The sequence below is a fragment of the Cygnus atratus genome, chromosome 5 (genome assembly GCF_013377495.2).
Source record: "Cygnus atratus isolate AKBS03 ecotype Queensland, Australia chromosome 5, CAtr_DNAZoo_HiC_assembly, whole genome shotgun sequence".
Taxonomy (NCBI): domain Eukaryota; kingdom Metazoa; phylum Chordata; class Aves; order Anseriformes; family Anatidae; genus Cygnus; species Cygnus atratus.
This window is the reverse complement of record NC_066366.1, coordinates 31,365,889-31,393,620: the sequence shown is the minus strand read 5'-3', so window position 1 is coordinate 31,393,620 and position 27,732 is coordinate 31,365,889. Positions and strand designations below refer to the sequence as shown.

Sequence of the window (27,732 nt, the reverse complement as noted above, 5' to 3'; positions counted from 1 at the left end):
AGTATATGAGAAAGACAAAATAGCCTGCAGGCTAGTTTTGTGCACATCTTGTTTCTGGACTAACATGCAGCCTGCATGTGTACATGCTCTTGCAAATGAACAGTAAGAACAAACACTTAGACACTTAGGAGTTCTTCAGACAAAACAGGAGCCTATGGCTCCTTTCCCCTTAAACACTCCTTTGTAAGAGAGCTCTAACAGTAGGACTGAGCAAGAAAAACCTTACCTGCTTCCTGTTTCTCCTGAATGTTCCTCTGACTTGGGATGCAAGGCTGATCTCTCCTTAGTAATGGGCTTGAATTTAAATGCCAGAACAGAAGACTCATTACTTCTACAGGACAAGAGGCACTTTTAACAAGACTGAAGAACATATGAAGGGCTGTGTGCACAGACTAGTCTGTGGATAAGTCTTCTACCATAACATGGAGTTTCAAAAGAGGTGGCTACTTACATGCCTGTTTAACAAACTAAATTGAACTACTAAGGGCCCAGATCTTGTTCAAACAGAAAAGCACTGCTACTATAGACAAAATTGCCAAGAAATTGTGCCTTAAAAGACTCCCCTGTATGTGTCCAGCAAATTTGAGTGGACCAAGTTTTGCAAAACATTCCCTTTTCACATCTATACACTGCTATCCAAATACCCACACCGTGGAGTCATCTCCTATTAGGAGAGAACCTCAAAAGCAAGAAACAAGTAATCAAACCATGCAGTTGACTTCAGATTCACATCAGAAGAAAAAACAACTCAGGAGGAACACAGGAAACTCCCGTCTAGCTATAAATTCAAAGGCAATGGCAGCAGGGTGGAAGGCAGCTGAGTCAAGAACACTTGAAAATCCTGCATGGGAAGGAAAATAAACAAAGCATCACTCAACATGTATGGAAGATGTCAGATTCCTACAAAGCAGGTAGCTTTTTGGCACCAATGATAAATAAAAAAGGGTAACATTAAATTGCTGTTTCTCATATTTCAGCTTAAAGAAGTACTAAGGACATATCCTTTATGTCCTTCCAGATATCAAGCAAGTTTAAACACCCAAAGTCATTGTCTGGAATGTATATAAAAAACAACCCCCCTTTTTTTAAAACAAAACAAAACAAAAAACACATTTCCTCAAAGAGAAGCTTTATAATGAAGAGATGACTTTCTACTGCTGTGCGGCACCAGCCTGAAATGAAGTTGCTAAGTTACATTCCCACCACAGTTATAAATGAAGTAGTAAGTGAAGCTGTACAGTACAGTGTTGACATTTTGCTTCCCTCTTATTAGAATAAGGACTATTAGAATAATAATATTGAGCGTTAATAAGAAAACCCTGTGAAAAACTTTAACAGAATTAAGATTTATTAGAAGAGGAACACATTTCAAAAAAGAAATCAAGAACCTTATCTGTTCATACAACTATACATCATTTCAGAAAATGTTCCTCTCTCCAATTTTCAAATACAGAATCAGTACATCCAGTTCAATATAAAAGCCACAAAAGTAAACAATACTTCTTTGAGAGGCTTTTGTATTAGGTATGTTCCAACCGCAAAATTCAGTCCTTTTCTCCGAGCTTTCTGCAAAGTGAGGTAAATTCCAAATCACAGCACAGCAGCATCTGACGTTATTTATTAACATTTATAAGGTCTTCCTACCTTGAACATCAATGTTCCGATAACATGCAAACACACAAATTAATTCCTTGAACAAAGGTCTGTCTGAATTGCAAGCCCAAGGTTTAAAATAAAAAATCTATTTCAGATTCCTCCAAGGAGTCTTCTTTCCTCTTACGCAGAAAGACAAAGATTAAACTTGTAGATTTATTTATTTTTAAATTTCATCAGCTTGTGATGATCAAACTACAGGAAGAAGCAGCACAATCACATGATGTGTCTTCAATTCTTAAATACATAAAAAAAAAGAACTACTATTTCCTCAAAAAAACATGTTTACCAAGCTAAGTTACTCTGCATTGAACTTTTGGGACACTGAAGGCCATTACTAATTCTTGAGACAGGTAAGAAGGAAATACCAGATATCTTAAAAGCCATGAATAGCAAAAATGGTTAACTGCTATTAACTGTTCAGTCTTATAAATATATGGACAACAGCCAGTAGCAAGTTGAAAGCAAAAGGACATTTTCTCTCTCAGTGCATGGTTACAATCCATTGAATTCTATGCCAGATGAGGTAAATGGTAAAACCTCATGGAGGTTCAAAAAGCAAGACAGATAAAGACATGGAAGAAATCAGTGTTTCTTCATAACTACCAACATCTTGGACAAGAGATTCTTTATCCACAAATCATTGGAGTTTGTGAGATTATCTCCAGATGCTTGCACTCTTTGCATACTTCTCTCTAGTCATCAGCTGCCGTTAGATGAGATACCGGGCTAAATAATTTCCTCCTTTTCCACATTCACACACAACCCTCTTTTTTCTATTTAACATAACAGTACAACACTGATGTTACTATCTCTTGGGTTTTTCTACGACCATCTGATATCTTGAATGGATTTTCAATGTCACATGTGTTGCTCCCTTCCCAAGAAGACAGTTTCCAGCTATCAGTTTTCAGCTTTCAGGCTTGAACCACATGGTTTTGGTACACTGCAGCCTGCCTTTATCCTCACTTATGGAAGCTACTCATGTATTGGATATATTGATTACATTCTTCCGCTTTCTCCTTTGCAGAGCCAAGTTCAGGGTTTTGAAGAGAGTGTCCTTGTTGTTCAGAACATTGTAGCGATTCACTTCCACTAATCTGTGGAAATCATATGGCTCAAGGGTGAAATTTAGTGTACGGTAAGGAGAATCTTTTGTCTCAATGACAAAATCACCAAAGGATTTCTCATCTTCTGACTTGCGTTTAATGCCTGCAGGAAGAAAATATATATATTTCTTAAAACGTCTCAGCAGTGGCAGACTCATTTTAGTTGGATTCTGCAAGGAGGCTATCACAGGTAACTCTGTTGAACCTCAAATCTTTCCCCAGAGCTCTTCCTCAGGCATTTCAGCTCCTTCAGGACACAAAGTGCTTGGAAACTGAAGACAAAGCATTATTACCTCTTCTACTTCCACTAGACTCCAAAACACAGGATTAAAACACATTTTCATTATGATAAATTGTTTAACATGTCCATAACAGCCATGCTTCCAATAGGTAATATAAAGCTCAATTCTTCCTGGAAGTGCTATTAACTAGATACTAAAAGATACTAATACCCTGAGTTCAACTAACCTCAAGAGGCTAGTATAATTGTTTAAAATATGGCAACTAGTGGTTTTTAGCACCCTAACACTGAAATCTAAACACTAATATTGAAAGCTCAATATTAAAGTCATTTGCTAAAAACACTTTTGCTTCTTCGTACTACAGAAAGAACAGTCTTGAACCCTAGTCAGGCCCACCAATTTCAGTCTCCTCATCTTTGTGAGGTAATGCAGTGAGAGCCTGGCAATTGTCGTAGTATTAATACAGAAAGCATTAGCAGGGTAATTTACGTTTCCCTTGTCTGGTCAGTCCTGCATATTCTTCTCTCCGTATTCCAAAGTTTTTCTCAGGATGCTGCTCTCTCCCAGTAAGGGAGAAATACGGCATGGAATTTTGTTTGTCTCTACCTAAAAGTATAGCTCTATGCTTCATCCCAGCACTCTTGCTTGACAAACGGTGATAGACCTTATGGTCTATATTAATCACATTAACTGAAACAGGGATTGTTTTCCTTAATCATTTGACCTTTACGCTACAAAGACACAGGACACTTAGCACTGTTATATGATCTGGTGTACAGACTGGTCCACAACACTTTGCTACTTATTGGCTCATTCATATCCAATAAACCAACTTATTATTTAATCTGATTTATAGTGCTTTCCTGTATTTAGCGCAATTAGAATAACAATATTAGACATCAGGACAGACTGATCAGAAAGAAGCAAAAGCATTACCCATTTTGATTCTTTATGCCCTTTAGGTGGTTTTATTGTTTGCTTTTTGCTCCTGTTTTTTGTTTTGTTTTTTACTTGCCAGCCTCTTCTCTGACTCTCCCTTCCAAAAAACTGGTGGAAATTGATCCTGCCTTAAATGAATGTAACAGTTTAATAATTTATAGGTAAATACTAAGGAGAGTGAAAGTAGGAACATTGAACCCTTACCCGGAGCTTTGTATTTCCGGAAGGTGTCATTCACTAATGGGAAATGGAGCACAATGGGAGCCTTTGGATTATTGTTATCCACAAACATGTAGCACTCTTTTGGCTTCTTTTCATCTTCATCACTCAATTTGATTTTTGGAAAAGGAATCTCCCGCTCCTCACAGTATTTTTGAGCCAACTCTAAAACCTGTTGTCAAAGAACAAAAGTCATTTTGATAGAATACCAGCCATACCTCTAAGATTGCCTGACTACAATCCTTAAAAGAAGGGAGATTCTATCAGAAAAAAAAAATCCAAACAAACAAAAATTCATCTTCCAGATTGGATGAAGCAATTTCTCTGGCTGGTGATACAGAAGAAAGAAGAGTAGAACTAGGAACTGCTACTAAACATCAACAGTTTGCATCTAAAACCCTTTTTATGTTTTATTACTCTATATCTATACCTTGACTTTTCTGCACTTAAAAATAAACACTAGTATATACAGGGCATAACTTGCTTGCATGAAGAAAGTCACCAATAGCCTCTTTTACATTAGAAGTATATAATTATGTAACAAAGATCTTACAAGCTAAGCAAATATTCTTATTTTAGGTAATATGACATACTTAGGCTTTTGAATCAAATCTTATTAGTTATCACTTCCTATCTCCTCATCTGATCTGCTGCCATCGTAGATATCATTCTGTGCTCTTATCCTCATGTAATAATGCTCAGCTATGTCTCGCACCTCAAACGGAGCTTCCCAGGAAAAATTGAACGACAAAATAACATCCACATCTCTCTCTGGCTGAAGTACCAATGGAAAGGGAGAGTTGATAGAAAAGCCTCCATCCACTAAATACAAGCTCTCTTCCATGGGGGTCAGCTGGTTAGGAAACGCATCCAGATGAGTGCCTGGAAGACATTCCAAGTAACTATAATGCTTCATTACACACCTCTGGGTACAAGCAACAAACAAAGTTTATGCTGGGGTTATATGAAAAAAGACATTCCAACACACATATTGAACTGAGAATGGCCTATAACATCCAATACGGAGCTTGCCTCATATGAGTGAAGACAAATAGCGGATCAACTTTTTGCTATGGCATAAGAAGAGGTAAATTCCCTCACTTCAATGGAACAAAATCAGTCTGGACATGGCCCATTACAGAACATGAACACACTATCCTATATCCCAGATACATACAGGTTCATTCACCTTTCCAAACCACAAATTTCTTGACTTTAACATAATCTTTATGAAGATACAATCCCTGCATGAAGTTGAAAGTCTCTCCACACGTGACCCGGGACTTGAAGAAATCCTGGAAAATTTGCAACAAGGGGCCCCCAGGTATAACCAAGCGAGTCTTCAGTCGTGTTGGATCTCGGAAATGAGATCTTCGACAGTCATCTACAGAAACCACAAAAGGGTGCAGAACAAACAGACAATGCTCATCCAGCTTCATCATTTCAATCAGACTTTTTTCTACAACGTTTAATCGGTTGTCTGAACACTGATTTTGTCCTCTAATTAAAAAATATTGTAATGAAATTTAAATAAGCTGCCATTTCCATGGTTGGATATTTACCTGCCCTATTCAAAAGGGATTATTCAAATCATTGTCCCTTTTCATTTCAAATGCACACAAAGAAATCCCTGGTAGCAAGTGACAACCTCTTCTAAGACAAGAACAGTATTTATAGTTACAGCAGCAACAGTGTGAAAAATAGGTCTGCAGAGAGGAAAAAAATCTCTTCTGCCTCTATTCCCTGTGAGGTTATAAACATGCACCTAAGCAACTCTCAGCTTTTAATACACTACCTTTTCACTACTAGAGAGGCACCATACAAATGGAGAATACAGACATTCAGCCAGATTATCCAACATTTAAAAAAAATTAGGCCAAGAAGGGAACTGAAAACTTATTCTTCACCTCCTGCATAGCTGTTAGGTTTCTGCCCTTCTCTTCTTGTGATAAGGACCCCTGAACTGAAAGAGGTGTTTAAGATAGCTCCCAGAACTAGCCAAAATTATAGTCAAGGTCAGATAAAAAAAAAAAAAAAGAAAGAAAATTATACTCTATTCACTACGTATGCAATAGTGATATGTATGCAATAGAGCATACATACAGCACAAGAGCAATCTGTCCAAACCCACCCCTTATGCTAGCTTTGAAAACTACACACACTACATTGTTTAAATTTTTAAATGTTCTTACCTATAACTTTGATAACATCTTTGAAAGGCTCTAGAAAGCTCAATCCTGTTCCAACTACTTTCAAGCAGATATCATCCAAGCTTGCAGCAAAGGCACTACCCCACATTCCTGCAGTAGAAGTAAGGAATAATTTAATACTTGAAAGGCTTTTTCTGGTATAACCAAAAGGCCTATGACTCACCATCATGGAGAAGATTGCCACTCGACTCCTACTATTCTAATATTTGTTGTTTGAGTTTAAACCTTTGAGTGAATCATGACAAATTCTAATGCAATAATCTAATGAAGAAACTTCTATGAGAGGGAAGCTCTTCTATGAGAAAAAGAAAGATGGAAAGAGAATGGGAAGACCTAAAGCAGTAGTTTTTGGCAGGTATGATCGAGAGTGGACTGGGTAGAGAAATATAAGGAATTAGAAAAGACTTAGTGCCTAGCTTTGCAGACAAACCTACTGAGACAGAAGATTAGCAAGGTATCCAGAGCAGACTCCAAGCAATAGTGATTGGGAAAGAAGTTCTATATTTCAGCTACATGGAAATACTTGTCTGAAGCAGCGGCTGCGCAGCAAGCACAGTTGCAGAGGAGTTGGAACTAGATGATCTTTAAGGTCCCTTCCAACCCAAGCTGTTCTACGATTCTATTATTAAGAAACCTTTAAGAGCTCTTGCAGGGCCTAAAGATCTTCTGACCCAACTAAAGAATTCCAGCTTTAAATAACTACCATTGTGTTCCAAATCATGGAAAGAAAATACTTCCAGTACATTAGCTTTAGTTCTTTTACTCTGACAAAAATATGATATAAACAATTTACAAGTCTTCACATTCCTGACTCTGTTTCTAATAAAACAGCATCTTTGTATGTAGATTGTCACTGCCTGCATACACCTTCAAGGATAATGCTTCAAATAGGATGCAGCTCTTAAGTGCAAAGGCCATTAGGACTCTCTATGATCATATGATATAAACAATTAAGATTTAAACATACGATATAAAATAAACATAAATAACATAAGATATAAGCAGATATAAACAACTAAGGCAAATTGAAGAAACCACCTAAAACTGAGACCTAGAGAACCACACTCACTAACAGCATCATCTCTAGCACCTAACCCAATTTTGCCTCACCTCCTTGATGCACTAAACTCATGAGGGGTACATCATGGCTGAATTTGTTACTCAGGCACACCAAAGCACTAGTTTTAGGAAGGTAGAGAGACAAATGTCTAATACCACAACCACAGCACTTGCAAGTACCAATAAACAAGGCAGTAAGTACCAATAAACCTTGGAAAAGAACAACACTATCCCAAGCAAAATATTTTGAAGCACAGGATAATTCACTTTAATTTTGAGGAAGCATTAGTGTTCCCTGACCTTCCCTGGATTTTGATCTACAGTAATTGTACAGTAAGTTTGATGTACAGTAATTTATTCCTACAAGAATTTCATTTTAATTGAGGGAAAGGTTCTCTAGTTAAAATACACATCCTGTTCAGCAACCTGTCTGCTCTCAGTTAAACACTGAACATTAAACTGACACTCCAAATACTTCTTTCTCTGTTCAGGTTCTGAAAAGTATTATATCTGAGGGATCTTAAGAGACTTTTTACTAACACAGAAGATAAAGCTGACAGAAGGTAAATGATTTTCTGGCAAGCAAATAACACTATTAAAAAAACAACCCTTCAGAAATAAGGAAGAAAAGATGCTAATGGAATGAAGCAGCATGCTATAACAGACAACATCAGCTCCTACAAGTATGACTATATCTAAAAGCAATGTGATGCTACACAGCTGGGCTGAACGTTAAATTTTTTGTGAACAGTAATATCAAAAATATAAACCCTCATTTTCTGAATTAATATAGACACATTCACTGGGCTTTTGTAACAACACTAGGAGCTAGTATTTAAAAAGAGTCTGCAGACTAACGAGTATCAGACTATAATACTATAAAACTGCACCTAAACCTTTGGAGAAAGATTTGACATTTTTACCCTCTTCAAACTCTTTAGAAAGGGACAAAAAAGCATAGGTTTAAGTTGATAAGTCCTAAAAGCAATGTGGCTTTCCATCTCCCCCTTCTGTTTATTACTGTATGCTCATACCTTGTAGAAAACAAATTCTAGGCTCTGGACGTTTCCGGATGAGCCTTCCCATGAAGAATTCACTGTCGAAGTCCTCTGTTCGGACAAAAGCTCCATATTTGCGAAACCCAACTTCATAGGGAGTAAACTCACACCATTCTAAGAACAAGACAGCCAATTAGTGAGGATTTACTCACCTCAAAGTAAGCGTAGGTAAAAAATACTCATTTGATTTCTGTTTACACAAGTGGGACAGGTCTTTTCACTAAATCTCTTCCACTTCTTTCACTATTACTGTGGACTTCCCTGCCATTCTTCTCATGGAGCCTCCATCTTACATACACTACTATCAACTGCTGTACAGGCTTTCACTGACTCAATCCAATCTCTTTTCTTCCTGGCTTTTTGGAGAAAAAAAAAACTTTTTTTGCTCCAATTTGACTGTTACTGCAGAAACATCCTGCCCATTTCACCTCTACTTTAAACTTTTTTCATCATGTCAAAGGGAAGCTACTTCAATTTTCCCAGATTTTCCTCATGCTGTTTACTATCAGCAAATATTACAGTACTGACTTCACATTTCAGTTGACACACTGTGTTAGAATTCATTGTCTACTTATTGAAATGTCCCTTCATGCTTGAAAGCTTCCCACAAATATTTGCAAATTAAATTCATTGTCCTTCACGTTCTGCTATAAAATTCATCTTCCTTACATACACCCACACACACTCTTCCTGAACAAAAGAAGAGCAACAAAAAGGAAAAAAATAATAGTGGTATGCAGATGGACACAACAGTTTGTGTTCCTGTCTCACTCTGTGATTGCTTGTTGCCTCGTATTTAAAATTGTAAGTGACATGGAATAGGACTGGCCTTTTTGTTCTGCAACTGTACAACCAACAAGAACCCAGGCTGTTAAATACCACTATTTTCATGACATATGCTGCAAGTTTTCCAATCCATCATTTTACCTGAATCTTCCATAAATCAGATATCAGATTATAAAAGAAAAATCCCAGCTATTTGAAGTAGGTCTCTTGATTACCAAGTACTTCGGTTCTCCAATGCAGACAAAGACTTACATATTACAACAATCTTCCCTCTCAGCTCCTGAATATTTCAGACATTTTCTTGTAAAACATGCAGAGTGGCCAGCTGAGCTAATGCTCTTCCTTCATAGCCATAATGAAAACATTTGTAATTGGGATCACAACACACTGTTATTCATTACCCTATTGCCTCTTAAGCCCAGTTATCTGTTGTCAGCTGTTCATTACCTAAGTAGTGAGCTTCAACAAAAGACAATTGGAAATGTGTAGGTGAAAGGAATTTAGACTATAGCAAACCAAAAGAAACCTGCCATGTTCATACCTGCAAAGTCACCACTACTAATATTGGGTCTCACATTGACAGCTGCATAGATAGGATAAGGGTTCTGGGCCCATTTCACTGCTTCTTGCTGATCAGACAGCTTTGATGGATCTTCCTGGTTATAAACAAAGAAGGAGAAACATACTAAGATAAATTCTGTCCCCATACTTCAATAATTTGAAGCTGTTTCTTACCATCTGACTAACAATATTACTAATTCAAAGTCCCTTTCCTCCCTCAGTCCATGCATATAGTTAAGTTTTGTCGGGATATTTCTGCAGTTGCATACTTAGAATATCAGGTGTTATTAACAAGCTACTTACCCCTCTGATTTCAATTAGCGTAACAAATATTGCACAGTAATACAGTTTTGCAAAACCAATATCAACATTTTTTGGGCTTAACCTGCCCAATACAAAAGCTATTTATTTAACAAGTTATTCCAAATAAACACTCAGTTTTTCTATAGCACTAATATATAAAATTTCAAAATTCTTTAGTAAAGAGGAGTGCTGGGATATCTGAGGCAGAAAGAAACAAAAACCCTCTATGTTTATTCCACAACACTGCCTATTCCCAAACAGCCTATGAAGGCAGAGACTAATTAATTTCTTGACATTCAACATATGGGTGTGCTGAGGTCCCAACTGGAACAGAAACATGAACTCTTTTACCTTCTGTTGTAGGAAATACTCTACAATAAGGCCCCACAAATCTGTGAAGGAAACTTTCCGTCCACTACTTTCCATTGAATTCAACTCCTGGAAATAGTATTTCAGTCGTTCTGGGGAAAATGCCCCTCCTTTGCTGCTGGACACAGTACCCTGAGCTCTGCTGATTGCATCTTGAAGATCTTTCTGTGACCAGTGAGGGTCTTGATACAATGTCGATAAACACCTGAAAATGATTACATTAACGTCATCAGTAAAAGCGGCCTTTATGTTAACAATGAATTATAGATAGATATTATTATTTCTGTGAGTAATATTTACTTCATGGCTTGAGAAGTCTAGCTAAAAATAAGACATTGTAAAGAGCCAGTAATAATGGATCTCTGTGCTCTAAAACATGCAGAGAACCCTGAGACCTGTATGACAGCTTCACCCTGATTCCTAACTTATATGATTTTTATAATGTCCGTGAAAGATATTAGCTCACATGCTAACTTATAAATATGAGTTAACTTCAGGCCATAATGACTCTGAGAGACTAGCAGACAGCAAGGGTGCACTATTGCACAGTAATAAAGGCCATCGCCTTCATCAGAACACAGGTCTGGTTAAAATGAGACATTAGTTTGGACGCTTGGTTCAAAGATGACTATATTTATTTGAAAGTCTGACTTTGAATCAAAAGGTTAGTTAAGAATGCTATACAAATAGAAGTTTATGCACAAAGCTATGGAAGGGTGGGTTATATTGTCAAGACTCAAAACTCAGTTAAATTATTTCACGAAAACAATGTGTACTTATAGGAAGGATGGATTTCAACACACACTCCAAAAACTGAGCTACTGAAACATTCTAGCCATGTCTGACACTTCAGCACATTGCTCCAGACTACCAAATCCAGTGCTATTCCCCCACTCAGCTGCATATGCCATTTCAGAAGGTAGTGACTTAGTGCTCTGCATAAACATGTTTCCAGTGTTGCACCACCTTGGTTATCTTCTTGGCAACAGTAAGCCCATGGGGAAAGTTTTTGAAGTCAGGGTTCTGAGGGAATACACAGCAGCTTTATTCATGTAATAAGTTCTACTACTAGTTGCCATGCTTGCTAAAGCAGCAGATTTATAAATTTAGCCAATAGCTGTATGGTTTACAAGTGATAATGAATCTTTGACTCTTTAGGATCCCCATCAGAACTCTCAGGTGAGATCTGATGAAATATTTAACTTCATTGTCTGTCTACAGATGACAAAAATACAGTTCTGGCCTTATTTTTTGCATCAATACTGACATACTCAGCTATAAGTTTCTGGAGTCAACACTGCACACAACTTACCAAGTAGAGCCAGAAATCCCACTCAGATACAGTGCAGCATCCAGAAGGCCCAGCCGCTGAAGCCCAGCTAGGCTGCCGTAGAATGAAGTCAGTGCTCTCATCCCACCTCCAGACCCCAGTACTGCTACAACTGGAACCTGCAGCCAGCAAACTCAGGAGTGACAATCATAGACTTTTGAATTGCCAGTAAATCAACAGTCACACAGAAGCAATCCTGTTCAAGTCTCATTCTTAGATAGGAAATGAAACAACCGTTCCATTTACACTTCAATTAATTTTAGGTTTTATTTCCATCAGCACTCTTTTCCCTGTTTTGTAGTTGAAATACATGGCTTACTACAAAAACAGCAGTTATCTTAGTGACAGTTACTTACTGAAACTGTTATGTATATTAACAGACATTTACTTGCATGCCATGCAACATACACATTAGAATAAGGGGAAAAAAAAGGGAGCAGTGATTCTCCTAACAGCACCTGAAGATCACAGGGAATGTATCAGGATATCTAGAAATAACTGTCTCCAAATCAGCAATTTAGAAGCTGGTTCTCTATGCTGAGCTTCAACTAAACCATTCTAAAATTGTCTCTCCCATCATCACAATTCAGAGCTCGAAGTCCAATATATAGGAGCTCAGTTAAAGAAAGTACATATGTTCTGAAATTTCAAATTGTCGTGTTCCAAATCACACACATCCCTCAGAATTTTAGAAATACAAGATGTAAGACTTCAGAAATGACATGCTGCAGGGATCTCTCATGTTAAATGTGAACCATATTCTGTTGGTTATAGGCAAAGAATCTTACAATACCTAACTAATTATCAACCAAGCACAAAGGATTGATGAATTTCTGTGTGTGCTCAATACCTCATCTTTCCGAGGGGATTCCTTTAAATTAAGAGTCTTCTTCAACGCCTCAGAAACTATTTTCTTCCTTTTGTCCACAAATTCTCTCTCCTCTTTACAGAGGTCAAAACCCAGACGTATATCTAGATCCCAAGTGCTGAAATAGAAATCAAAGCATACACAAAAAACAGTAAGTTCTGCAGGATTTGTAATTTCCTGGGAAAAGCATTTTCTGTAAACACATTCTAGGTGCTGACATGAATCACTGGATCAAACTGTTAGATTGCTACCACTCAGACTGCTGTGTGGAGTGTATGTCTATTTACTAGCTATTTTGTAGTAAGATCATTTGGAATTAAAAATGAAACATCTCCCTGTAGTTTTTCTCTCTATGTCTAAATACAAAATTTGTGTCAGGCAGTCATTCAGGTTAAGCTTCAGGAATTTCACAGACAGGAAGAAAAGATTCTCAGTGGTTGAAAGAAAATTTTAAGAGGAAAAATTGAGAACACTGCATTGACATGGATGGAAAATGAGGGGAGAGTGATTTTAAAACAGAAGATTCTGGACTTAAGTGTCAGGAGGGTATAACAGGAAAACAATAAACTTGCTATACGAGTTTTTGAAAGGGGAGCGGGATCTTCAGTTAATGACTATATACCCAATTAACCTGCCAACTCATAAGACAACTTCTCAATTTTGTGTGTTATTATTTCCTTAGCACTCATTTTTTGCACCATTCCCCCATTCAAGCTCTTCATACATCGAGCTTTCCTTCCCTATTTGTCAGTACAGCACCGTGCATATTCTGGGAACTATCTGCATCTATCACAACTACTTAATATTTGCACCATCAGCTTCCCACACTTCATATGTTTAAGTGTTAGGAAAACAGAAAATGTTGTTCATATTTCAGCAGGATTGACACCAATCCAAGAGATAGTGTCTTCAAAGAGAATAGTCATATATGTGAAAAGACAAATCATCAAGGTTTTCTGTTGAATCTGTCCCAAGAGATTGATTGAGACAGCAGAGTTTCCCAGAGCAGCAGGGATAATCACTCAGCTCCCTGTGAGAGTTAAGACCTTCCCTCATTTTAGAGGTCTTTGAGATTCCCACTCACCTCTCTTCAGCTTTCAAACTCATATCCAAACTTTGTCCCTGTGAAAACAGAACAAATCTTGCAATTGGTAGCAACTGCATAGGTGGCACTACTAACTACAGATTATTACGTCAACATGGTCACCAGATACTAACTAGAACAGCACTCATTCACAAAACTACCTCTGTGGAACACCTTTTTCTTCAATCTATTCCAAACATTTTTAGTAGTCTGAAATAATTTATTTACAGTGACTAAACATGTACTCAGAGAGCAGACAAAACATTTATTTCTTCTGCAAGATTCTTGCTTCTCTCCTCCTCAAATATTTTTGCTTCTCACCTTTGCCAGCCATGAAAACATTTTTAGAAAAGCTGCACTGAGTAATCTCGCTATTTCGTTCTAGATCTACAAGAAAACAGCACTCCTAAGAATCACGTGCAGTTTAACTTTCCAAATGCCTAAAACCGGTGAGGGGTATTCAAAGTATGTTAAAATAGGTGCAATAGTTGACATTACCTCTCCCAGAGAAACAACTCTATCAACTTTTTGTCCAACAGGAAGGGAATTAACTGGTACAGTCCCCTGTCCCAGAACTGTAGTATGCTTTTCAATATCAGGGTTCATCCCATCCTAATAAAAAATAAAATGTTGAGTGCTTCAGAAAAAACGTTAATGATATGACTGTCATAAAAAAAAACAAGAACATAGTAAAATAAAATAGCAAACAATCCTGGAAATCATTACAACTAACCCTTTTCCAAAGCAGTCTAAGGCTTTCTGAGACCTTGGACTCCTATCCTGCTCTCTGCTTGACAGATCTTTGCTGGGATTATTTCTGTCACTGAAACAGCTGTTTTTGTTTTATTATTATTATTATATTTTTCTAATATAGCTGTCTGCCACACACAAAAACCTTTATCTCCAAACATAGTATTTTCCCCTAAATAGTTGTAGTGATACGTGTCAGAAAACCCACAAGGGAACTTGTATAGTCTTCAAAGCAGGATTTGAAATAGAGAAAAATGAATCCATAAGAAGTGATGATAAAGATCAACCTAAGCCTGCCCATCGATTCCTAATGCAGAACCAGGAAATACATCAGTTGAAGACAGAATTCTAGCCTAGAAAATTCTGATTTGACCTGGTACAACATTAGAGACTTAACTCTGATTTTTATATCTGAAAGGTATATCTGGAAGTGATAATTAACCTTAATAATGGATGACCCTTTCAGCACCACAAGTACCAACACGAAACTTGCTTTCAGTGCAAGCTTTTGAGATCCATGCATACCTGAACAATATATCCAAAACTGATATCCCTGGACATCTGAAGACATTGGCTCCCTTCTTATGATCAAATTAAGGCCGTTCAGTTTATGTTTAAAGGCTTTTTATAGGCCAGACACTGTTTTCAGGGTGGATTTATTCAAAAGTGTTTATAACCTTTGTAGCAGCCAGGACAGCTACTTACCTGTAGGACAGATATGGTTTGCTCCAACTCCACTTGCAGTTCTGGATGCATTTCTTTGTCCATGTGAAAAACAAAGGAGGTTCCATAATCCTTCTCATTATCTGGTCTCCAAGGAATACGCAGCTGCTTCTGATACGCCCCTGGAACAGATAGCTTGACCTCGCAGCTACCTGTATATTAGAATAAGAAGTTTAGACTGCAGAATCCATTTGCTGAAAATCAAATACTTTTGTCAAATGTAGCTGAGAATATGAAAACACAAGACTCCCAAGTCTCTCTCATGGGGCATCCAATGGAAGTGACCCAATATTATTTTGCTTTTATTTTTAATACTAAATTAACTAACAGTCTATTTTGTAGTCAACAAATAAGAATACACTTGGTAGACAATAAGGAGTCTCCCCTCTCTCCCAGGGAATAAACATGCTGAGAAGTAGGTCTTCCTTAGACTCTGCAGGCAGATGTACCTTGCTGTTTCTCCTTCGTTTTTTCTTCTTTGTTGACGGTGCCTTGCAGAGACAAACAAGGATGAACCTACGAAAAGAAGAAAACAGTTCTGGTTATGAAGTTTGAATTCATTTTTTTGTTGAAGCTTAATCCACCTAGTATAGTAGGGATCGGGCTTACAGCTACAATCTTTCAAGAAAACCACAAAAAAACCATTATTTGAATGATCAATATAATCCATAAAGAGTAAGTATTGTTTTAGCAAGAACGGATTATATGCTCTAGTTTCAGAATAAAACCCACTTCTATTCCAGATTTTTTTTCAACCTGTACCTCATATTATCAAGTTTACTTTTTTTCCTCCTCTTTCTTTCTTCTGTGTATGTTTATCTTTTTTTTTTTTAGTGGACATGTGAGTACCTATACAGAATCTGTTCAGATCCTAGAAAATGCTTCATAAATTCTACCATGACATTTTGTCTTGGATTATCCATGTCCTCATGAAACAGTGTCTCACACCAATCCATCTTAACCTTCCCTTCTAGGACAGGGGATACAAAATTTAGTTAGCCATAATTGCTCTCATAGATAGTAAACATATCTACTGCTTGAACATGACTGATTTGCTGAGGGAAATATGAACACAAGGGGCTCTATACTGTGAAACAGTCTGCAGAACTGAGCTATTACAAGCCATCAATTTTTTCCTGAAAAATGGAGGGAAGGAGTTCTCTCATTGTTGAAATGCAGAGTTTTAATCTGCATTTCAACAATGAGAGAATTCCTTCCCTCCCTTCTTTCCCCTATTAAAAATTGGCATTTCAGCCCCTTTCCTTTGGAAAAAAAAAAAAAAGATTTTTAACGTATCACCTGAAGAGAATAGACAAATACCTCCAGAATTATGATCTACTTAATAATGGCAATGAGAAAATCCTAGAAATAATAGATGTTAAGATAAGGAGGAAGACTACACCCAATCAGCATCTAGGCTAGAAAACTCAGGACGGTCCTCAAGACTCACCAGCCTTCCTAAGAGTTTTTTGTTTACATATTTTAAACAGGTATACTGGAAAAAAAATCACCCTTCCCCGGAGTTGGTATCAAGTTTCAAAAACCTGAGGAAATTTTTTAAAACAGCAAGTTCAAAAGCAGAGGCAAATGCTGGAGAGAATATGAGTTATTTGGATCCAGGAGTTGAATCTTAAACAATTCTTGACCTCTAACTATTAAACACCTATGTTCAGGAGTAAATCCCAATACCCATAACTGAGTTCAGTGTACTCACCACAAGCACTCCATTGGTCAATACCTCTGTAGGGGTATCTGAGCTGTGAAACGAAGAGGTTTAATGCAAATGAGTTTTAGTTTTAATTTTTGTGTCATCCTACTTTACAAACTAACTCTCTGGATAAGAGGCAGGAGAGTAAGGTCCTCATTGCAACATATTATGCAAACTAGACTGACACTATTTCCCTTGGCAGAATAACAGAAAAAAAATGACTGAATGAAAAATTCCTCTTCCACTATAAATGTCATTATTTTGATAACCTAAAGAAAAGCTGAGATTAGATAGACTGTCATACAGATAACCTGTATACTTTAAGTGTGTAAAGCTTTCCACTCTTAACTAATTTAGCTTATGCAAAATATGTTGAAGTAACTTCCTTTGCAGTGTTGCCATTCCCATAAAAATCAAACTTTTATTTCCTCTTTGGTACCCCCAAATTTTGGTGGTTGGCAATTTAAGGACACTTGCAATCAGCCATTGGTGACCAACTTATGCACCACAGAAAAGCATAACGCATTAGCCTTCTCATGGACAAGACTGTCACTGCTCAGAAAAAAAGCAATACATCTCTCTAGAGCACAAGTTCATTTAGCTCTTCAGGTAAAACTCACCATTTCTCCAAGCAGAACTCTACATCCAGCTCTTCATTATCCTTTAAAAATAAAAGTTGGACACAGGTGACCCTTGAATGTGAGTATGATTATGACAATCTTTTCCATGAGATTAAGTTTTTCTTCTGTTAAAAATGATAGTAACTACTTCTGTTGCTTTTACAAAAACTCAAGCCAAGTTTTAGAATGCTTAAAATGCAGCCTTTTTTGTTGCTGTTCTTTAAACATTCCTGTCCTCCCAGGCATTTTCTACGTGACCAGACATACCTATGTTTAATGAGACAAGTGCACACAAGTGAGGCTTGGCTCTCCAATCCATTATCCTGCTTTTCAAAAACACTCTTCCAGCTCAAGCACCACTGCAGTGCTGCCTCTGAAAACAGCTTCTACAGGAGACTTGGTGTTTCTTCCCATTTATTATGTCAACAGACTACACTCCTAGCTCATTGCTGCCTTTATTTTGTCATGTATAGACTTCGACCCAGCCATCTTTCCCCCTGTCATAGCATACAATAAATGATTGACCCAGTGCAGCTTTTAAAATAACTAAGTAGAAGTCAACTTCGGTGATTCTCTTTCACTGAAGTTACAGCTTCCAGTTCCCTAGTTACTGATCAAGACTACTTTTTAAGCATTCAGCAGATAGGATAATGTTGTGGGAACAAGGGTGTTACTAAGCCTCCTTCTGTGATCACAAATCATTTAGAGGGCCTGTGACACTGACCAAAACCTCCCTGCTAACTGCATACCAGTTCATCTGCTTCTGACCATACCATCAGCACTGAAGCCAGATTTCTCAAGAAAACACATCATTAGCTCACCTGTACTCCAGGCCTATTGTGTTTGAGGCAATTACAAAAGAGATCAGATTGGTGACATGACTTTAGTTATGTAAAATAAGCTGTCTTGTTGCAAGGCCATAAATCGGTGCATAGGGACTGACAGCAGCTCATAGGCACCAATGTCACTCTCATGAAGCATAAGTTAAATGTAACTGAACATAGCTCAGCAAAAAATAAGCTGTTCTTAAGCTTTTGACTTATTAAATACAGAGGTAGCCTTTGCAGCAGTAAATTTCTTCATTGCAAACTGATGATGATCAAATAAATAAGATAGTCTGCAATCCACAAAACAGCTGACCACAAATGCCTTTCATTTTAAGCCCAGTTTACACCTCTCTTGCCTGTTAAAAAAAAAAAAAAAAATCCCTTCCAAAAGATTTCAACATCTTCTGAAAGACAGGAGTCACCCCAAAGTTTTTAGCTGGACATCCCAAAGACTGTGGAACACACAAAAAAAAAAAATCACTTGTTATTTTAGAAACATCTCAGTTAACAGTAAGCCCATATACACTGCTATCTGTTGCTACATTTTTCCCTTGTGGCCTCTACAACAGTCAGATGCATGGAACAAGCATGTACTGCTTGATTTCTGTAACATGAGCTGCAGCTATTCAGAGCTCTGGGGAAGGAGCTGTGGACTAACCTCGGGGTTCAACTTGAAAGTGCGCAGCAGGGGCTGACCTGGCTTCATGCCTCCTACATCGAAGACGATGGAAGTGAGCTCATCACTGACTAGGACATCCTTGTCATAGAGTGTCAATTCCAGAATGTTCTAAAATCAAACAAACAGGCTCAAGTGGAGACAGAAGCACTTTCATGAACCTCAATAGCTGTAAACAACAGTCATTTTTTGCATTAATCAGTACCTCTGCCCTTTCCCATCCCTGAAGGGAATTCACTATATTCAGCAGGACTTACACATAGTTAAGCACAAAGCTTCTATTTGACAGTGTTTAGCTAAAGCTTTTTCTCAGCTTCCCAGCTAGAGAGAGGTCACAGCAGAACGTGTGGGGGGTTCTCTCCACCAGGTTGCCACAGATTTGCCTGAAGAACGAACAGCGATATCCACTCTTTCAGCATGACTCAGTCCAGGATATTGCAGGGACCTATCACTTCTTGCTCAGCACTGTCTCAGAACAGTTAAGTTCAGCAGAAACTAACCGAAACAGAAGCAACAAACTACATATGGCAACAACAAAAAACAGCCTTGAAAAAAATAGTTTTCAGCGAAACAAGGCTGAACTTAGCTGGTTTAGCCTCACAGCAGCAACCAGACTGCGGCTTCATGAGCCTGCAGGGGAAGAAAAAGCGCACACACTCAAAAGTTTAGTTTGCAATTTTCTTACAATTTCTCTAAGTCCATTAGCATTCTACCTTCATCACCAACCACTACAGTAAGGCACTCCAGGTGAGAGGGATAATTTCTTGTTAATAAACCTTATTCCAAAGCCTAGGATGTTATTCAAAGCAATGGTTCAATGCTAAAAATAATCTTTTAAAAATACTTTTTCCTTCCCTCTGCCATGAGATTACTTTGAGAATGAATGCTGATAGCCTAAAAAAAATGTTTAATGTTTCATTAGGTCCTGCTAAGAGGACCTAACATACTGTTTCTATTAAGAGTTTGAATTTAGCTTTTTTTGATCATTGGAACTAATGGCTAGACATGGCTGAAGGGACAGATAAGACACCTGGCTAAGCGAGAGTGATTTGTAATTTAGTTCCCATTACCTTCCCTTAGATGCTTGGAATCCTAGACGATATGCAGTGTAAGACAAGCAGAGCAAGAAGAAAGCAACAGCTACAACGTGGAAGTAGAAGCAACCATCAAACAGTAACGTGCATTATCAAAAATTTCATTTATCTGATAGTGCCTAACTTCCCTTTCTTGAGTTGCATCACAAGGACATTTACAGTAAATTCTAGCTGTAATTTGCAAAAAATGGTGCAGTTACAAAGAGCTGTGGTTATCACTAGACGTGTTACAGCTTTTGGTACCACTGAAGAAGACCACCACCTTACACATGCCAGTGCTTTTGAGGATAAAGGTCCCTTGGTTTTGAATGAAGTGTCAAAAGCAAGCCAACACACAAATGCAGACAGTCCAACCAGCTCCACAAAGGGCGTTCCTTACCTTGACAGCACTATGGATTCGATACTGGAAGGTTTCATTCCACTCTGGGTTATCAGAGTTGTCAACAACCTGAGTTCGGTAGACCATAGGAGATGCAGTGGGCAATTTCAGTTCCACATAGCAGTCTGCTTTTGACACTAAAGCAGAGAGTGCAGAAACATATCACAACTACTTTAACCAAACACATTCTTTCCCATGAGCTCCTCACTTACTAAATTGCATTGCATCATAAAAAATAATGTGCAAAATTAAGAGCAAATCTGTAGAGCAAATGTATTTAATGAAGTACACATCTTGAAACAGCAGCAAATTGAACATTAGGTGTCAATGTTTCTTCTTTCTGGTTCATCCAAACCATAAAACCCTTCATGAAAAGGGCTACTATTCAAAATGAGGAAGATATTTCAGAACAGGACTGCTGATACCAAGGCCAAGGTAAGATCATTTCCTTGCTGTCACAGTCCTGTTAATTCAACATGAACTATTGTGAACTTCCTTCCATTAATTTGCCCTGAACTTACCCCATGAAATATAAATTCATTAAGGTTTTGCTTTCAACACCAAGAATTGAGTAGTGGTACTGTATCGGGGAACAATGCAGCTGTAATAGAAAAGGAACTAACTAACTAGACTCCTTTACTGCTATTTCATTTTCTGAGCTACACACAGCTGCTGCCAGACCACACTGTTGGTCTAGCCTCTCTCACATAATACATCCTTTCACAGAATTACAGAATGTTGAAGTTGGAAAGAACCTCTTGAGGTCATCTTATCTATCCCCCTGCTCAAGCAGGGTCATCTAGAGAAGGTTGCCTAGGACAGACTCCAGTCAAGTTTTTAATATCCCCAAGGATGGTGACTTCAAAGACTCTCCAGGCAACCTGTGCCAGTCTTCACTCACCTTCAGTAAAAATAAATAAAATTCTTGTTATGTTCAGATGGAACATTGTGCTTGTTTGTGCTCATTGCCTCGTCTTGTCACTGAGCACCACTGAAAAGAGCCTTGCTCCATTTTCTTAACACTCTACTTTCAGATATTTGTACACAACAAAATTTGCAAACCTTCTCTTCTCTAGGTTAAGTAGTCCCAGCTCTCTCAGCCTTCGCTCACAGGAGAGATGCTCCAATACATTACTAGTCTTAGTGGCCCTTCACTAGACTTTATTCAGTAGTTCCATCTCTCTCACAGCAGACAGACCAGCACTGGACACAGCACTCCAGGAGTGGCCCCACCAGTGATGAATACAGTGAAAGGATCATGTCCCTTGACCTGTTGGCACCACTCCTCTTAATGCAGCCCAGGATACCAAGAGCCTTCTGAGCAGCAAGGGTACACTACTGACTCCTGTTCAGCTTGGTACCCACCAGGACCCTACATGTGCTTTACTGCCAAGCTGCTTTCCAGCCAATCTGCCCCCAGTACATACAGGTGACTGGGGCTGATCCTCTGCAGGTGCAGGATTTGTCACTTCAGCTTGCTGATTTGCATGAGGTTCCTATCAGCCCACTTTTCCAGTCTGTCAAGGTCTTTGAACAGTAGCGTGACCCCCTGGCATCATCAGCCACTCCTCCCAGTTTTCTGTCATCAGCAAACTTGCTGAGGGAACATTGCCCCATCATCCAGATCATTAATGAAGATGCTGAAAAGTAGTGGACACAGTATGTACACCCTGCAGTACACCACTACCTACTGGTGTAAGAATCACTGATCACCGTCCTCTGAGTTGTGCCATTCAGCCAGTTTTGTATCCACTTCAATGCTCATCCAGCCTGTACGTCATCAGCTTTTCTATGAGGATCTTACAGGACGCAGTGCAGTGTCAAAAGCCTTACTGAAGTCAAAGTAGACAATATCCTCCACTGCTATAAACCCATCTTGTTTGGACAGGAGATCAATCTTCTCTATTTCCATTCCCTGAAAATAACTGATTCTGTCTTAAGTGTCCTTCCTTCTTCCAGTTAAGGCCTCTTTAATAATGCAAGTGTGGAACTAGAGTTGAACAGAAAGGCCATAACTCTCTTGTCACAATACACATGTTCAAGCCCTCAACGTTTCAGCAGTTTTCCCATTCCCTGTACAATCATTTAACATTACAGTGGTCTGATGGTGGATGTCACAAATAAACTTAAGTCAAGCAGACCACCTTACTGTATTAACTCTAAAAATTATTCAGGACTCAATTCCTTCAAAGATCCAAATACCCCGAAACAGCCGTGAGAGCTTCACTCAACACAGATGCGTAAGAGAAAGGGAATATACACCCTGCTATCAAAAACAGAAATAGGTTAAAAAACAAAAAAAAAAACTTGTCTTGGAATCAGTCAATCACCTACCCCTTAAAAAATTTCAACAATGTAAACAAAATAAGCAGAAATATGAAAGAAAATGATACTGTAACTAACTGAGAAAAACACCTGGAAGCTAGAATTTAAGTGAAAATTTATACTTCCAGGTACAGGAAGACTGTTCAGCAACTGCAAGGGTGAACCCTCCCATAACCTGAGTGCTGAATTCAGACAGAGGACTATCAAACAGGCCACAGTAGGTCATCAAGAAAAGGAGCAAGGAAGTAAAATGGTACTAGGACTCGCCTTATCTTGTTCTGCAAAGTAGTAGGGTTAATCTGTAGCTTGGCTACACATGACACCTTCAAAATGTATATATACATAATGCCTTACAAGACCATTGTACAAACATAAAAGCAATACACTACATGTAGGTAAGAAGTTCACATAACACAGGTTGTATTGTTACAGATGACCTCTGAATAAAGTATCTGTTTTCATAATACGTTTACTAAATACTTACACAGATCTGTACCCTTGATGTTTCTGGCTCGGAGGACTTTTACAGTTAGGTTGTAGTAAGGGTGCTTCTCCCACTGAAAAAACAGGAACAAGGCTCAGCATGCAACTCAACTGCAATACCTGTTCTGTAACCACACTAGTATCAATCCAGAGAGAAGGACCAGACCAGCCAGACCAAAATAAACTATTAATGACTCCGTTTGGGAATATAAACGGTATTTTTAGTTTCCTGGAGGAAGTCTAAAGGAGGCTAGAAGTAAACTCAATTCCGTTTCAGCACGGCAATGAATGATTCTTAGGGTAACTCCTCACAGACTTCAGAAAGTAAGTCCCTGATTTAGGGTTTCCTGTAATTATAGATCATTTTTTAATTGCTTCATTAGCTCACTCCTGATGAAGGGAAAAAAAAGAAACTGAAGCTCCTCAAATAATTTCAATTATGACTTGCTAGTTTCTTCAGAGCACTTGCTAAGGGCATATGCATGGTTGAGTAATAGCAGATGTGGCAAGAACCTTAATAGTTGAATTAATTAGCCTAATGTCTGAAGATGTAGAAATTACATACTGTTTACAATGAGGGAAAAAAAAATACACTTTCTTATAGAAACATACTTCATGGCAATTTAAGCAACAAAAGAAAAACCTGAAATTCCTGTTCATTCTGGACTGTTATTCATATCAGTACTCTAAAAAGTGCATGCTACTTTACCAGTATAGATCAAAAAGCAATTCTTGTTCTTGAAAACTTCTGCAAGGCTATTTTTGGAAGGTAGTACCTAACTGCCCAGGTATGAGGGAGAATATAAACCTAAATCCTAGACAATCATGAAGGAGACAAGGGTGAGTGGCAGGGGACGACAACAGAAAATAGTTTCAAAGGATTTGGTGCAGACTGGACAAAGGCAATTGTGTAAGGCTTCTGAACAGAATTGAATTCTGCCTCCTATTCCTTAGTTATAAGACAAACCAGGACAAAATAATGGCCAGCTACAAACCTTTCTATTAAATCCCACTTCAAAATGCTTTCCACAACTGGTCATTAGCTGTATATTCATCATTTTCTACATGGTGGACTTGAGACCACAGTTTAATTTCAGATATGCTAGGCATTCATTGACAACTGAATTCAACAGGATCTTTGCTTGCAACAAAGTGCTGTAGAGTGCCAAATGTTATATCAAAATGCTGGCCCTTCGTATCACTAATTAGGATCTCAAAAAAATAAGAATAAACAATGAACCCTTGACTGTCAAACTGTTCTTGAATACTCCCTATCTAATACATGGAATTGTACTGTGCAGTCACATACTTGTGGAGTTTTCCTCATTTCTTATCACCTTAATAGGTAGCTTTTGATATTTGGTAGCTTTTAAAAAACAGGGTTTGAATAACAGACTAAAAACCAGGACATAACTAGTACACTGAACATCTTTGTACTGAGTGCCATCCACCGTGAGCACCAAAGCTAAAAGTTACATGCATAGCCTAAGATACCTCATACTCAACTGCCAAATAAAATTTGAGCAAATAAACTCCAATTATGCTATTACTAAAGAATTTTTATTTGCAGCATCAACACGTTCAAGATGTTCCTTCCCCCATTTGTTTCTGGTAGCAAGACATGCCTTCACTTCTGATTTCATCCTGAGCTCTGCTCTTCAGATGCTTTTTCTTTGTTTTTAAAAATTTCCTAATCACCTGTATTTTTTTTTCAGTCACAGCATAGTTTCTCAGGCAAAGCCTGCCCTTCTTTCTACCTCCTCAAGCTGTGGAATGGACTACAGAAAGAAATTCAAGATTGCATAGTTTATTCTCATCAACCTCCTGAAGGTGCTGCAACTCTTCAGGTTGTTGAAAAGTGAAGCTACATGACCATACTCTCACTGCTGTCAAAGCCATCTTCACTAATGTAGCTATCACCTTGAATTCAGCCACTAATGGCAGAGGAAGCACAGAATACCATAAAGATAAGCACATTGCTCTTTTACTGCACACCATCTGTCAACACAGTCACATGTTCAGAAGTTCCTTCCAAAGGTCTCCAGCACCCACTGATTTGAAGCCAGTCATTACATAGCTGAGGATACATTTCCCATGCCTGTATCATAATTTAAGGGCATATAGTGCAAGAGAGATCTTCCTGTGCTCCCAAGGCTGTGTTATCAATATGCCAGAACCTCACCTTCTGCCTCTTGTAATTATATTTTAGCCAAGGTTGTAGCATACTACAAGATGAGCTTACAGAGTAATGAAGCCTGAGTATTAGATGTGCTCTATCTGAACAAATCTCGGAAGAGGCAGGCAAGAAATGTGTGTGGGAAATTTATGACAAATAACTATGGTTCTGTCTACACCAGCATACATGACAATGTACCAATGTACATGATGATAGATGCAAGCAACAAATTTCTAATTTGCAGTTTAATGATTCTTCAGAACCACCCCTTTTTCAGAGCTCAGGAGAATCCGTCTGAAACAAAAAACATGAAATCCTTAAATGAGAGTACAAGACTCAATTCTCACACCCTCAGCCCTGCTAACAACTGCCTGTACCTTTCATCTAAACTGAAGGTGGTGATGCAGCAGCGAGGGACTGTAAGACAGGTTATCCCAGGTACAGGATCCAGTAGTCTTCACTCATATATCCCAGAATACCTGCCTTTATACAGTGGGATGTAAGTACTGGAATCCTCCCCACATCTCACAGTGGACGCAGAGGACTCACCATAAGCATGACAGTTTAATTAGAGAAATGTTCACAATAGTAAATAAAAATGCAGCTGCTAAACCATAGTTTGTGTTTGCTGCTACCAGGCAAAGGGGTAGCTCAATAAGAAAAATCAACTTTATCAAGGGAGAATGTCGTCCCCCCCCCCCCCCATTTTGTTCTTGCTCCCAAGTAAAAATGCTGCCTACAAGTCCCCTCCTCCTAATTTCAGCCACGGTATCTTGCCAAGTTTGCTATTAAACCCAAAATCAAATTCCTATCTTTCCCAGGTACTCTTTGCATTTTCCCTCTTTGTCCTGAAGTGTTCACCCACAGTTAGGTAAGGAGACTTAGACCCTGAACTGCAGTCTTCTGGAAGACAAGTTTTATAACCAGTCAGGTGATAACAAGTACTGCAAACAGCTCAGTATCACAACAGCAATGGCAAACACTGGGCTCACTCTAAGCTTACGTTGCTTTCAGAATTGGGAAACAGGCTAACTTTGGAAAATTTATTAGAATAGATTAGATCATACTGAATTCACCAACAAAGCCAAAGACTGATATGCTTCCCTTCCCTTGACCACTTGCTATTAAAAAGTCAATACAAAATTTCTCCCTACCAGTCAACACAACCTTGCTTGTTTAAGTAGTGTCTATTTTTTTAATGTATTGATTTATGTAAGGAGCACTGGAGTGAAAGCATCACATCCTTTGATTTACTGATTAATGAAAATCACAGCAGGCTAATATTAGCCTCTCCTACCCTGACTTGCTAAGTAGTGAACAACATTAAAAAAACAACACAAGTCAGCAACAATCATTTGTATCACAAAGCAAACAGTAGACCAAAGTGGCAGCAAGCCATCCTCTGATATTTAATGGTCACCTCAATTTTAACTTCTAGATTTATGGTAAGGGAGGCAGGTAATCAGGTAACAGATCAGATCTTCCAGACAAAGGCTCCTCCTCAAACAGCTAAGTACAAATCAAAATTGAGGTTATTGGGCATACCACCTTGTACAATGGACTGATTATAAAGCAGCTGAAGGACAAACACATTGTAACCACTTATCAAATGTGCCTGTACTGCATTATGAATGGGTGGTGTAACTCATACTCTAAAGCAGACAAACTATAAAGCCCTATGGGATAAGATGGACAGCAAAAAGGAAGGGAATGGCAGTCAAGGATATTTTACAAGAAAACATGTAAGCACCATTCTGTCTCTACTACTGAGAAGCCTGATATGCTGGAGTTTCCCCCAAAAAAGTATCAGCTGAATTGTGTTCCCCAGAACCCAAGGAAACAGAGACCTGCTCTGCATTGTTTCACACAGAACCCAAATTTAGTTTTAAAAAAAAAAAAAGAATCTACATCAGCATTTTCATTATCCAGAATTTTCATCCAGTGACAAACTTTTTGGTTAATCTCTGCAGAAGTGCAGGACTGGTTTTTACATATGTGCACTAACAGGAAGTCATTACCAAACAGATCAGCTAAGGAATGCTGTCTCAAAGACAACACAATTGGTCTTACCCGCCAGTGATAAAATCCAGTCTCTCTTCTCTCCTTTCTTTGGAAAAGCACAGCTGCCAGAAAAGGCAGCACTCTGTGTGGAACCGGGCCCCGCAGCACCTCACAGAACAT

The 27,732-nt window shown here is 38.4% G+C and overlaps 1 protein-coding gene across 1 annotated transcript; it reads right to left on the bottom strand.

Moving 5' to 3' along the window:
• Positions 1 to 1,429: 1,429 nt before the first annotated feature.
• On the bottom strand, positions 1,430 to 27,732 carry PLA2G4F (phospholipase A2 group IVF). Its single transcript, XM_050710704.1, has 20 exons — positions 27,622 to 27,732; positions 23,377 to 23,449; positions 20,568 to 20,704; positions 19,077 to 19,205; positions 17,592 to 17,632; positions 16,978 to 17,020; positions 15,713 to 15,779; positions 15,246 to 15,415; positions 14,289 to 14,402; positions 13,791 to 13,828; positions 12,689 to 12,824; positions 11,821 to 11,957; positions 10,491 to 10,722; positions 9,817 to 9,931; positions 8,466 to 8,603; positions 6,355 to 6,462; positions 5,352 to 5,546; positions 4,878 to 5,044; positions 4,148 to 4,334; positions 1,430 to 2,865 (listed from the first exon to the last, which is right to left on the bottom strand). Exons 1-20 carry the CDS (start codon positions 27,730 to 27,732, stop codon positions 2,636 to 2,638), a joined length of 2,568 nt encoding a protein of 855 aa, XP_050566661.1. The 3' UTR covers positions 1,430 to 2,635.